The sequence below is a fragment of the Belonocnema kinseyi genome, chromosome 7 (genome assembly GCF_010883055.1).
Source record: "Belonocnema kinseyi isolate 2016_QV_RU_SX_M_011 chromosome 7, B_treatae_v1, whole genome shotgun sequence".
In the NCBI taxonomy this organism is placed as follows: domain Eukaryota; kingdom Metazoa; phylum Arthropoda; class Insecta; order Hymenoptera; family Cynipidae; genus Belonocnema; species Belonocnema kinseyi.
The window spans coordinates 95,475,875-95,486,494 of record NC_046663.1 but is presented as its reverse complement, the minus strand read 5'-3'; the positions used below and the strand labels follow the sequence as shown (position 1 = coordinate 95,486,494).

Sequence of the window (10,620 nt, the reverse complement as noted above, 5' to 3'; positions counted from 1 at the left end):
ACACGCACATAAGTTTCACATAAGGACCACCGCGGGATTTCGCCGGGAGCGGGTGCTAGTCTGAAACACTGCACCCGCTCCCAGAGCTGCATTTAAGTTCGGTTCCATAGGGATGAAAAACACTGTGATATTCATGCATTTTTTATATAAAATACCGAATAAATCATAGGGGAGAGGGACTTGATGGACTCGTGTAGACTCGTCAATAAAGTCCCTCTTCTCCCCCTTGGTGCATAATATACTATTATATAAGCAGGTTGACTATTCACTAACCTGCTGATTCATTGTTTCATTCAAATATTTTTCTTTTGAATTACATCCCGGGTAGCACAAAAGTTTCCCTAAACATTCATGGAACATTTCAATAGAAAAGGTTCAGAAAATTCCGAAAAATGTGCCAGGAAGATTCCCAGAAGTAGGTAAATGCCTGCGTATCCAGGAAGGTTCATAGAATGTTTCGTAAGGAATTAAATTAATTGCATTAATTCAATTTATATAGTGCGAACATTTTCCACGAATATTCCGGGAACCTTCCTTGATGCGCGGACAATTACCTACATCCGAGAACCTTCGCGGATTTTTTATCAATAATTTTCGCATTAAATAATAAGATTATTTAATAAAATGCGAAATTTTTTTTACGAACATTCCCGAAACCTTCCTTGATACGCGCACATTTACTTACTTCCGGAAACCTTCTTGGAACATTTTTCTTAATTCTCCGAACCTTCCATTAGAATGTTCCAGGAATCCTCCAGGCAAACTTGTGTGCTATCCGAAAAAATATGAAATTATAAATGCAATCAGTATACTAAATTCACTCACCTGGTTTGGAATACAATAGGTTTTCTGGTTTGAGATCACGATGGGCTATATTCATGTCGTGAAGGTGTTTCACTGCCACACAAATTTCGTACATAATTTGAGCTGCTTCTGTAAACAAGTACCAAAAAATGTGAATTCATTTATATTTCATTTTATTCTTAATTTATTTAACGTGAATTATTTACCTCTTTCCGTAAAGGCACCGTCTTGTCCATCCTGCCTGTCTTGTATCCTCTGAAAAAGTTCCCCACCTTCCATGCTGGAGAGATAAATATTTTATAAAAGATGTCTTTATTTTAATTTAATAACTTTGATTTATTTTAATCTTATAATTTTCTGCTTATTTTCGCCTTTATTTGCAATTACTTTTATTAGCAATTGAAGTAAATACGAATCAAATATGATTGGAAATACTATTTGGCGTAGTTCGAAAGAGAATGACTACACGAATAATTTTGACTTTTAATAGAACATTTATCTTATGTAATATGAACTTACCATTCCATGACAACAAGCAAACATTTGTTTCCACTGTACGAATTTTCGTAAACGTCTTTAATATGAACAATGTGTCTACAATTTGAAGCTCTCCAGTGTAACTCCACTTCCCTTCTTGCTTTTACACAATCATGTAAGACCTGCAAATTAAAAAAATGATATTTACTAATAATTCATTTAATAATAACCATTAAGATAAAATAATTGTAGAAGAAGAAAAATAATGGAATAATAATGAAAATTAATATTAAATTATCCAGTAAATATATCTAGAGAAAATAAAATTATTCTTCGCATTATAAAATACAATTGTACAATTGCTAACGTGTCTATACAATGTTCTTCACGTTTCATTGTTACCAATAACAAAGAGTTACTTTTTAAACGTATTGTTTACAATTTTTCAATTTCGAATTCTCGGAATTTTTACTAAATTGTTCTATTTTCAAATAAAAAAGGATTCTATTAAAAAATTTTAAAATGTGCAATTTTGAGTAATTTCAAATTTACATTATATGTACTGCTTTAAAAGCCTTAATTTGAAATTTGGATATTACTTTAAAGACATTAAATTTGTAATTGTATACTTTAAAATTTTTAAATACAAAATTCTCAAATTTTTAAGACTGATAAATTTGAAATGGAATAATTCAAACGCTTACAATTTAAAATTGCACAATTTCTAATGTTTCATGCAAAATATGTTTCACCTTTTCAAGATGCCATGAACAAAATTGTTAAATTGTAAATCTAAACGTTTCGAAATTTCCATGTATTCATTTCTTAATTCGTATTATTTTTAAAAAGTTCATTTTTAAAGGTTCGAATTAAAAATACTTGAATTTTTTATCTAAAGAAAAAATTAATTTGATGCAAAACGTAAAACATTCGTCTACACACATTTGCTTAAAATAATTATGAAGTCATCTTGAAAACGATATTTTTATGTTGAAATTAATTAAAGCATGCTTGGCAGTTGGCACAAACTTGGGTCTAAATACGGACAAGTAAATAATTTTCTTAATTCAATTACATTTTATTTCCAGTGTAAGATTTATACCAAGCAAATAAATTTTGTTCAGGAACTGAAAAGTGAAAAAAGTTGTTTTTAGCTCTTCTTATTTTTATAGATTATATTAGAATACGCGAATTGTGGCACATACTGTAAATCTTTAATTATAAATTAGACCGTGTCTAGGTTCACCCAAATTCGGTTAGCGCTGAACAAATATTTTCTGCCAGCCCAGAGAACTTGGAAAAGGCGTCATACGTTTTTGGGAGATTCAATTAAAAATTGGCGGAATATTCAGGCTTTTATTTTGAATATATATAGTATAAAATTTTCAAAAATTTAAAACTGTATACAAACAATTTGAAATATTTCACTCTGAAATTATTCAAATTTTAACGTTTTCAATTTCAAATTGTGTTTCATTTAAAATTGTTCAATTTCCAGCGCTATAGTAATTTCCAAATTGGCTCAATTTATGAAGTTTCTACATGATGTATTGTTAAATTTTGAACATCTTCAATAAATTTACAATCGCTTTACGATTGCATTTAAAATTTTCTTATTTTCAAAACTTTCAATTGAAGGATAGCATAGTAAAATGAATCAACCGAAGCCCTGGAAGCTCGCTCATTTTAGGAATTAATATCACTACTGTTACTATTGTTTATCCTGCGTAATGCGAAAGAGTAGAATATAAGTAGTAGTTAAGTTAGACTAAGGATGGAATTGTAAATATATGTACAGGGAGCGGTGGCCCTCAAACCCGTAAAAGGGAGAGATTAAATACATACATATTACAAAAATGGTCAAATTTCAATGTTTTATTAAATATTTAATGAAATCTAATAAAATAAATATTTTTCAATGTACTTAAGAGCATTTTAAAGGTAAATTTCTATAGAATCGGACCAACTTATCACCATTATTGTGAACATTTTTCAATGCATAGTACTTACATAGTAAATCCATTAACTTTTATGGTATCATACGGAAAACAATCAGATTTCTCTCTCTCTCTCTCTTTGATTCTCGACTAATCAATAAAAAGATAAAACAGAAAAAAATAATTCGATTAAAGAGCCAAATTTACGACTTTTCCCAGTCCGCTAGATACCTTGTTTTATAGATAAAAAGGGTTCAGTTTAAAAGTATTTAAAATTATTCAATTTTAAAAGTTTTAATCAATTTTAAAGCCATCATTTAGGAATATCGAAACAAGAGTTTTATAATTACTGAAGAATAATATGTAAATAAATTTCAAGCCTTTTGCTAAAGAATGTCATTTGAGTATTGTCAATCAATTCTGTGCATCAATCCGAACAGGTGTTTTTACATAAAGGTGTGACGCTTTTCGAGAATTGATGTAGAAATTGATCTATTTTGAAACAAGATGTCATGCTAGAGTCAGCCGTTAAGAAATAATAACTGTGCACGTTCCATGGACACCTGAAAAAAACTTGGACAGGTGGGTGGACTTTGGACCGTTTATGTGTGTATTTAAGAACGAAGATATAGAACTGCTAATATTCAAAACCGGATTGCGATTAGTGCAAATAAGAGGAAGTTTAGTAAACTTCCGCGTACAAGGAATTTGTCCTTATTTTGAATAGCAATAAAATAAATCTCCATTCCATTCCTTATTATTTTCAGAAAATAAAAATGAAGATGGATAAATCCTTTGAATTCGAAGTTTTAATTTAAATTTTAAACCAACAGCGTTGACTAAATTCTTTTATTGCAAATAAACTCAAAAATAATCAGAATAATTTCAATTTTCAATTAAATCAAGAGATTTTACAAATCAAATAAAAAATTTGTATAGAACAATAAAGGCCTTCAAAAAGGTTTCATTTCCCTTTCTTTGAACGTTATAGCGTTGACGCACATTTCCTACAAGAAAAAACTAAAGTTTCATCGGCCATACGATATAATTAAGTATCGGCTTACAAAAATTAATACATCGACGTTTCAACAAACCTTTGACAAAAGTATTAACTTTATAAAGAGAAATTGATTAATTTTAAACCTTGAAATATTGAAGGTCAACAATTTAAAATTTTGAAAATTTAACATTTATTGAATCGTGACATCGTTTGTAAAATATAAAAATTACGAATAAATCACCAAAGTGATCAAAACATTTTAACTAATGATTTGATCTGCGAATCGTCAAGAAAATTAATAGTGACAGCCTTATTGCTTATACTGACGTGCCTTCGGCAGCTGTGCAATTTAATGCCAATTATCACTGATCAAGGTGGGAACGATTCGTGACACGAGACTTCTACGAATTGTCTTTAAAATGAACGATTTGCACAAAGCTACATCTGTTTAGTGACTTTTTAAAAAGCTGAAATTTACTATTTGTATGAATAATTTTCAATTACAACTATACATTCATTACACACACCCTTTTGCGTCAAAGCATATTTATTTCAAAATATATTCCAACATCATTTTATATAACCAAACCTTTAAAATCTAACCAAAATAATTTGGTTTTTGGTAGAATTCTTAATAATTTCTACGAAAGTCTTCAATTAAAGCCAAATAATAATGATAAAATAATGTGTGGGGCTTATTTATTTAATGTCCAATTAAATGATTAATTTGAATGAATGGTAATTTTCCTCATTTTACACAGATATAGTTTAGTAAAAACCATTGTCATATCAAAAAATAAAAATTTAACATAGCAAATTTTGTTTTTTAACTCAATTCTGCATTACAAAAAGCTTCAATTAGGGACTAAAAGAAATTCTCAACCCCAATTTCCCTATCCCAGGGGTTACAATGGCTTATTAGTTCAATTTTAGATTAAAAAATGGGATTTAAATTATTCTTAAAACCTTTTTATGTCATATGAATAAGTCATGAATAGTAAACGAAATTGCTATTTGTAGTGCTTTGAAAAATCTCTTGATTTGTTGCTTTGATTCCTCATTCTCATCAATTTTTTTTTCTAGTGTATTTTCAGTACAGAACTCTGAGTTGATCGAAGTACTTTTCCAAGTAAGCTAAAAATTAATTATTTAAAAGACACAAAGATTAATTATCAGTTGAAAGCTCTCAGATTTTCGAGAAATTGGTCAATGTCAGCAACAAAAAGATAAAAAAAAAATTATAACATTCAAGAAAATAACAAAATTATGAAGATAAAGTTTTTTTAAACGATGCAATTTGCTAACATTTAACACCAAGCGACATACAAATAAACTGCAAATTAATTAGACTTTATTAGAGGGTGCTAAAAGGGATACGCTATTTTTCTATATTATTTTCGATTTCCAAATTTTTGTTTCTACAACTACAACTAACATACTTTTTTAGATATGCCATTTAAGGTATTTTATATAAAAGTATTGCAAATTAATCAAAAGTCCTATTTAGTTAACGCAGGCTTCAGTCTTTCCCCCTTCTCTGGATTTTTTGGCTTAAATGCGAACTGAATGAATAGAACCCAATAATAAAATCCAACTATTTTTGGTTAAGAGTTCATTGTTGTTGGTTGAAAAGTATATAATTATTTATTGCCTAAAAAATTAAAAAATGTAGTTGAGATCTTTTTGGTTGAAAATGCACCTCTTTGTTGAAATTTCATAATTTTGGATTGAAAATCCATAATTTTGGGTTCAAAATTCAAATTTTTTGTAGTAAACTCGTCTTTTTGGCTTAATATTGAATAATTTTATTAAAAAGAATCAATTCTTAAATGAAAGATCTTTTTTAGTTTAAAATTTATCTTTTTGGTCTGAAAATTCATCTTTTTGGTAGAAATTTCATTTTTTGTTCAAAAATCTAACTTTTTGGTTGAGGATTTAATTATTTTTATTGAAAATTCATTTTTTTATTATTATATTGGTTTTAAATTAAAAATTACAATCTTTCTTGGATGAAGTATCAAATATACAGTGAACTCTTGCCAATATCAAGGTCCGCGAAACACAAAAATTTCCATATTTCAAAACTGGGGAGGGAGGGCATCTCTAGCGCGAGTCGTCGGGTGATTTTTGTCAAGCGACGTTCATTGGCTGCATCAGCCTTGTATGGATGCGTGCGCTGTAAGCGTGTGTACGAATTTGCGCATTATGCATGTGAGTGTTTTCAAGTGTTTTCTTTGAAGTACAGCGTGACAAATACAACATTTCCTTGAAATAGTACAAATTTGCCATCTAAAAATCAATATAAAGGAATCAAAAAACGACTCAAATATTTCGCGGAATATTGATTTTTGTAGCATGACGTCACGGTCATGCTAGTATGGGTAGAAATATCAAGAAGGTTAGTATTATTGGCATATCAGGATACAGTTCCAAAACCTAACATCGAATTTCGATTTTATTATTCTTTTCCATAGATGTGGAAGAATGAATCAAGTATTTATGACGCTATAAAAATTAAGAATTTGAATTTAAAAATGTACTTATAAGTCATTTAATAGAGTCCATGTATCTTTCATATTTTTTTAGTTTGTAAATGACTTGTGGTCAGCTGGTGGACTTGTGGTCAACACATGTGTGTTCACGAACTCATAACACATTGTCCAAATAGCTTAAACACCAACTTAAGTCTTTCAAAAGCATATAACATAAATGATACGCATGAAATTGAGAAATATACTACATTCCTATTGCAACTATACGCACATTCAACCAACTATGTGCATCAAGTGCCAAGTCGTAAAGGAATTATAACTGACGAAAACAAATGCAATCCGAAGCAGTTAGCAACGTGCGAACATTGCAAATCCTGAGAAACAGTTTTTGATTGCCCATTATAGATCATACCCGGAAATCAATAAGTTTCAAGGCATCATTGGAACCGGATTTTCTAAAATACACATAATAAAAACAAACAAGCTGTTGCGCCTTATCATATTTACAGCCTTCATTAAAATATGAAATTTATAATTATTGGATTAGGGTTTAAAACATGAAATATTTTAGTTTTTATAAATGATTTGGCTTAATGGTATAATAATAATAATTTTTTAGAGCCTCGGTGGCTCAGTTGGTTAGACACTCGGACTTCGCCTCAGAGGTCCGGGGTTCGATCCCTGAGCCGGTACCTCTAGAAATTTTTCAATGTACCTTTACCGAGGTTCTGGTGGTTCGGAACCCACCTTAAGCTGTAGGTGTCATCCCATCATGTACTTGACTGCAACCCAGTCTGTCAATGATGGGGTAAAAACCAGGCTTTGTCCAATATATATAATAATAATAAAACAAACATTCTGAATCTAATTTTCTTACAAAACTATTGTACAACATGAATTTGAAAACTTCAAATTTTACATAATTTAAAAACACAAGCATAAACAATACAAGAAAATATAATAAAATTTCGTAAAAAAGGTTTATGTACGTTGTTTGGAAAATTAAAACATTTGAAGCACTGAAAATTGAATGAATTTGAGCGTAAGTACTAAATCAGCCAAAGTTAACAATGTAATAACAGAATTTAATAAAACAATTTTTGGATGAAATATTCAAACATGAACAATTATAAATTTGAAAATGGTCCAAATTAAACAAATTTGAATTAGACTGAATGTTGTAACTTCTCGAATGATCTCTAAAAAATAGTTTCAATTGAAGAAAATTAAATTTTTAAATAAAACTATGTATAGGAAAATATATTGCTTGAAAAGCCTTCGATTTCATTAATCTGACTGCAGACTTGCTTCCGGTAATATCCTCGCAATTTATTTTCATTTCGTGATCAATTTAAGATGAAAAACGTTTGAAGGTTTTCTGCATATTCTAGTAATATAATAGAAATTCTGGATCCCCCCAATAAGTCTTCAGTCATATTCGATATTTTAGTAGTAGTAAACAAATGTATACTTTTAAATAAATAAAACTAATTTTAAAATAATTGAAAATGAGATAATTACATTCTGAGTTAATTTTAATTCAAAAGCTAGATATACTTTCTATGAAAAATAAAAGCCCAGTGATTCACAAGTTTCTTACACTTTTCTGCGAATCGGAAAGGGGGAAACCTCATTCAGAAATAATGTAAGGATGATTCACCATGAGGAAGAGCGATTGCATCTTTCGCACTCCTAGTGGGATTTTTGGTTGGAAAGTTATAATTATCTCAGCAGATGCTTTTCATATCAAAGCTTTTAAAAAATTAAAAGCAGAAACCTACTTGTATTACAAAGTAAAAACAATGTTGAAGCCTTGAAAGAATTTAACAATCGAAATCAATTAGTTCAATGAATTCAATGTATTTTATGATTCAACTATAAAACTAATTTGTTTTAAGTACTTTATGGCACAATTGAAAATCCCTAATAGCAAATGAATTTCGTTCTTTGGCACAAAGATTGTAGACACATATTTTTAAGTCGTAAATTCAAATTCCTTAAGAGACCACATTCTGTACTTATGCAATTATCTCGTCCAGAAAACATTAATTTAACAGAGAATACAATAAGTTTAAACATGATTTCTACGAAAACAAAACATACTGTATACGGTGGTCAGGCGAGCTTTACGCTAAACTAGCAGAACCATACGTAGAAAAAAAAATATTTGAAAATTTGTTTGCTCTATGATTTAGGGCTAACTCAATGCCCTATTGCCAAATTTAATGCTCTGCAATTTTTAGAAAAAAAAATCTGTAGCCATGCTAGCTTACCGTTAAGCTAGCAGGACCGCAGATGTTAAAAAAACTGCGGAACGTCAAATTTGGCAATAGGGCATTGAATGAGCCCTAAATTATTGTACAAAGAAATATTGCCTAGTTCGTTTTTTTCTCTGTGTGATCCTGCTAGCTTAACGTTAAACTAGCAAGATTAAAGGTTTTTTCTAAAAATTACGAAGCACTAAATTTGACAATAGGGCATTAAGTGAGCCCTAAATTCCCCATAGGTTTTTAGTCCATTTTTGCAATGAGGTCATCACAGCTTAATGGACCTAAATTAATCGAAATGCGTCTAAAAAGGGTTTCATAGCCTATTTAATATAGTAATTAAAATAATATCCTTGGCTATTTGATCTTATTCTGTTTAAAGTATAACATTGTTAAAAAGGTTTGCAATTTTATTATACATTTAATATACATTTGTACATTAAATTTAAAACCTTAGTATACGAAATCGCGATTAAGAGACTAGTATATTAAATTTCATATAACGCATATTGTTAATTTATTAGAAAAGACAGATATTTGCACTTCACACAAATTAAAAATAATCCTGGCACTTATTTTCAATTATAAATAATAAAACATAACATTCTTTCCTAGATAAACATAAATGACGCTGGTTTTTAAGTGTAAAGTTCAAATAAGAATATAATTAAGAAGCCTAACCCCCAAAAACCTATAATTATACTAACTTTAAAATGCTAACATTCACAGCGAATTTTAGAAAAAAATTCCAGCTGTACGTTGCATTTTAATTATAAGTAAGTACTTCGTCGACGAATTTGAGGTTATTACTTTATTTTGTATTATTTGACAAGATTTAAAGGCATCAAAGAACTGTGTATGTACGGTATATGCAAATGACTTTACTCACATGTGTAGTAAATTCCAATCATAATTTTAACAGTGAAGGGTTTCAGCCCTAGCCTAAGAAATTCTAAGAATGTACTATTATAATTTTCTCAGGTATTTAATTATTATAAAAGGAATTGCAGTAATTTTAAAGTCACAAAAAAGATAAAAGCATTTCATAAATTTGATTCAACAAAGATGAAACCCTCAACAGACATCCATTATGTATGCATTATGAAGAAATCATAATTATCCTATTTTTTATGGTGAATAAAAATAACAAGCTTTTTTATTGACAGACTAATAGGATACGAGAAAGGTCAATGTTCCTCAATTACATTCCTGAACTATCAGTAACAAAGTGCGAGAAAATTATGTTGAATTTGGCACATACAAACGCTAGTGATGAATGAACAGAGAAAAATGTATAGATAAATGTCTGGAAATGCAAACTCAGTTCACTCAAGAATAAAAATTAGCACGAAAATTGAAAATAGAAACAAGAGAGGCATGATAAATCACAACTAACCTTAAAATAAAATGGAGTCTAAATAAGAAAATAAAAATAAATAAATGACTGGGATTAGTAACGATTAAAATATTTTATATTGTTATAGCTGATAAAAATAATTTATAGACGAGCGACTAATAATTATATAATTAGAATTTATTTTCAGCTTGAGCAGAGAGTATATGATTTTGGGGGCTTCCTATATAGTTTAAAAAGTGCTTATATTTCTTGTTAGGTTGATGACCTCGCACAGGAAAGTTCAGGT

The 10,620-nt window shown here is 29.4% G+C and overlaps 1 protein-coding gene across 1 annotated transcript in view; it reads right to left on the bottom strand.

The window, feature by feature from the left end:
- LOC117176567 overlaps window positions 1–10,620 on the bottom strand; it is an 80,220-nt gene that overhangs the window by 7,237 nt on the left and 62,363 nt on the right. The window contains exons 11-13 of the mRNA XM_033366821.1: window positions 1,324–1,463; window positions 1,011–1,084; window positions 826–933 (exon numbers count right to left, since the gene is read on the bottom strand). Coding sequence (XP_033222712.1) covers window positions 826–933; window positions 1,011–1,084; window positions 1,324–1,463 — 322 coding nt within the window. The remainder of the gene's footprint in view (window positions 1–825; window positions 934–1,010; window positions 1,085–1,323; window positions 1,464–10,620) is intronic.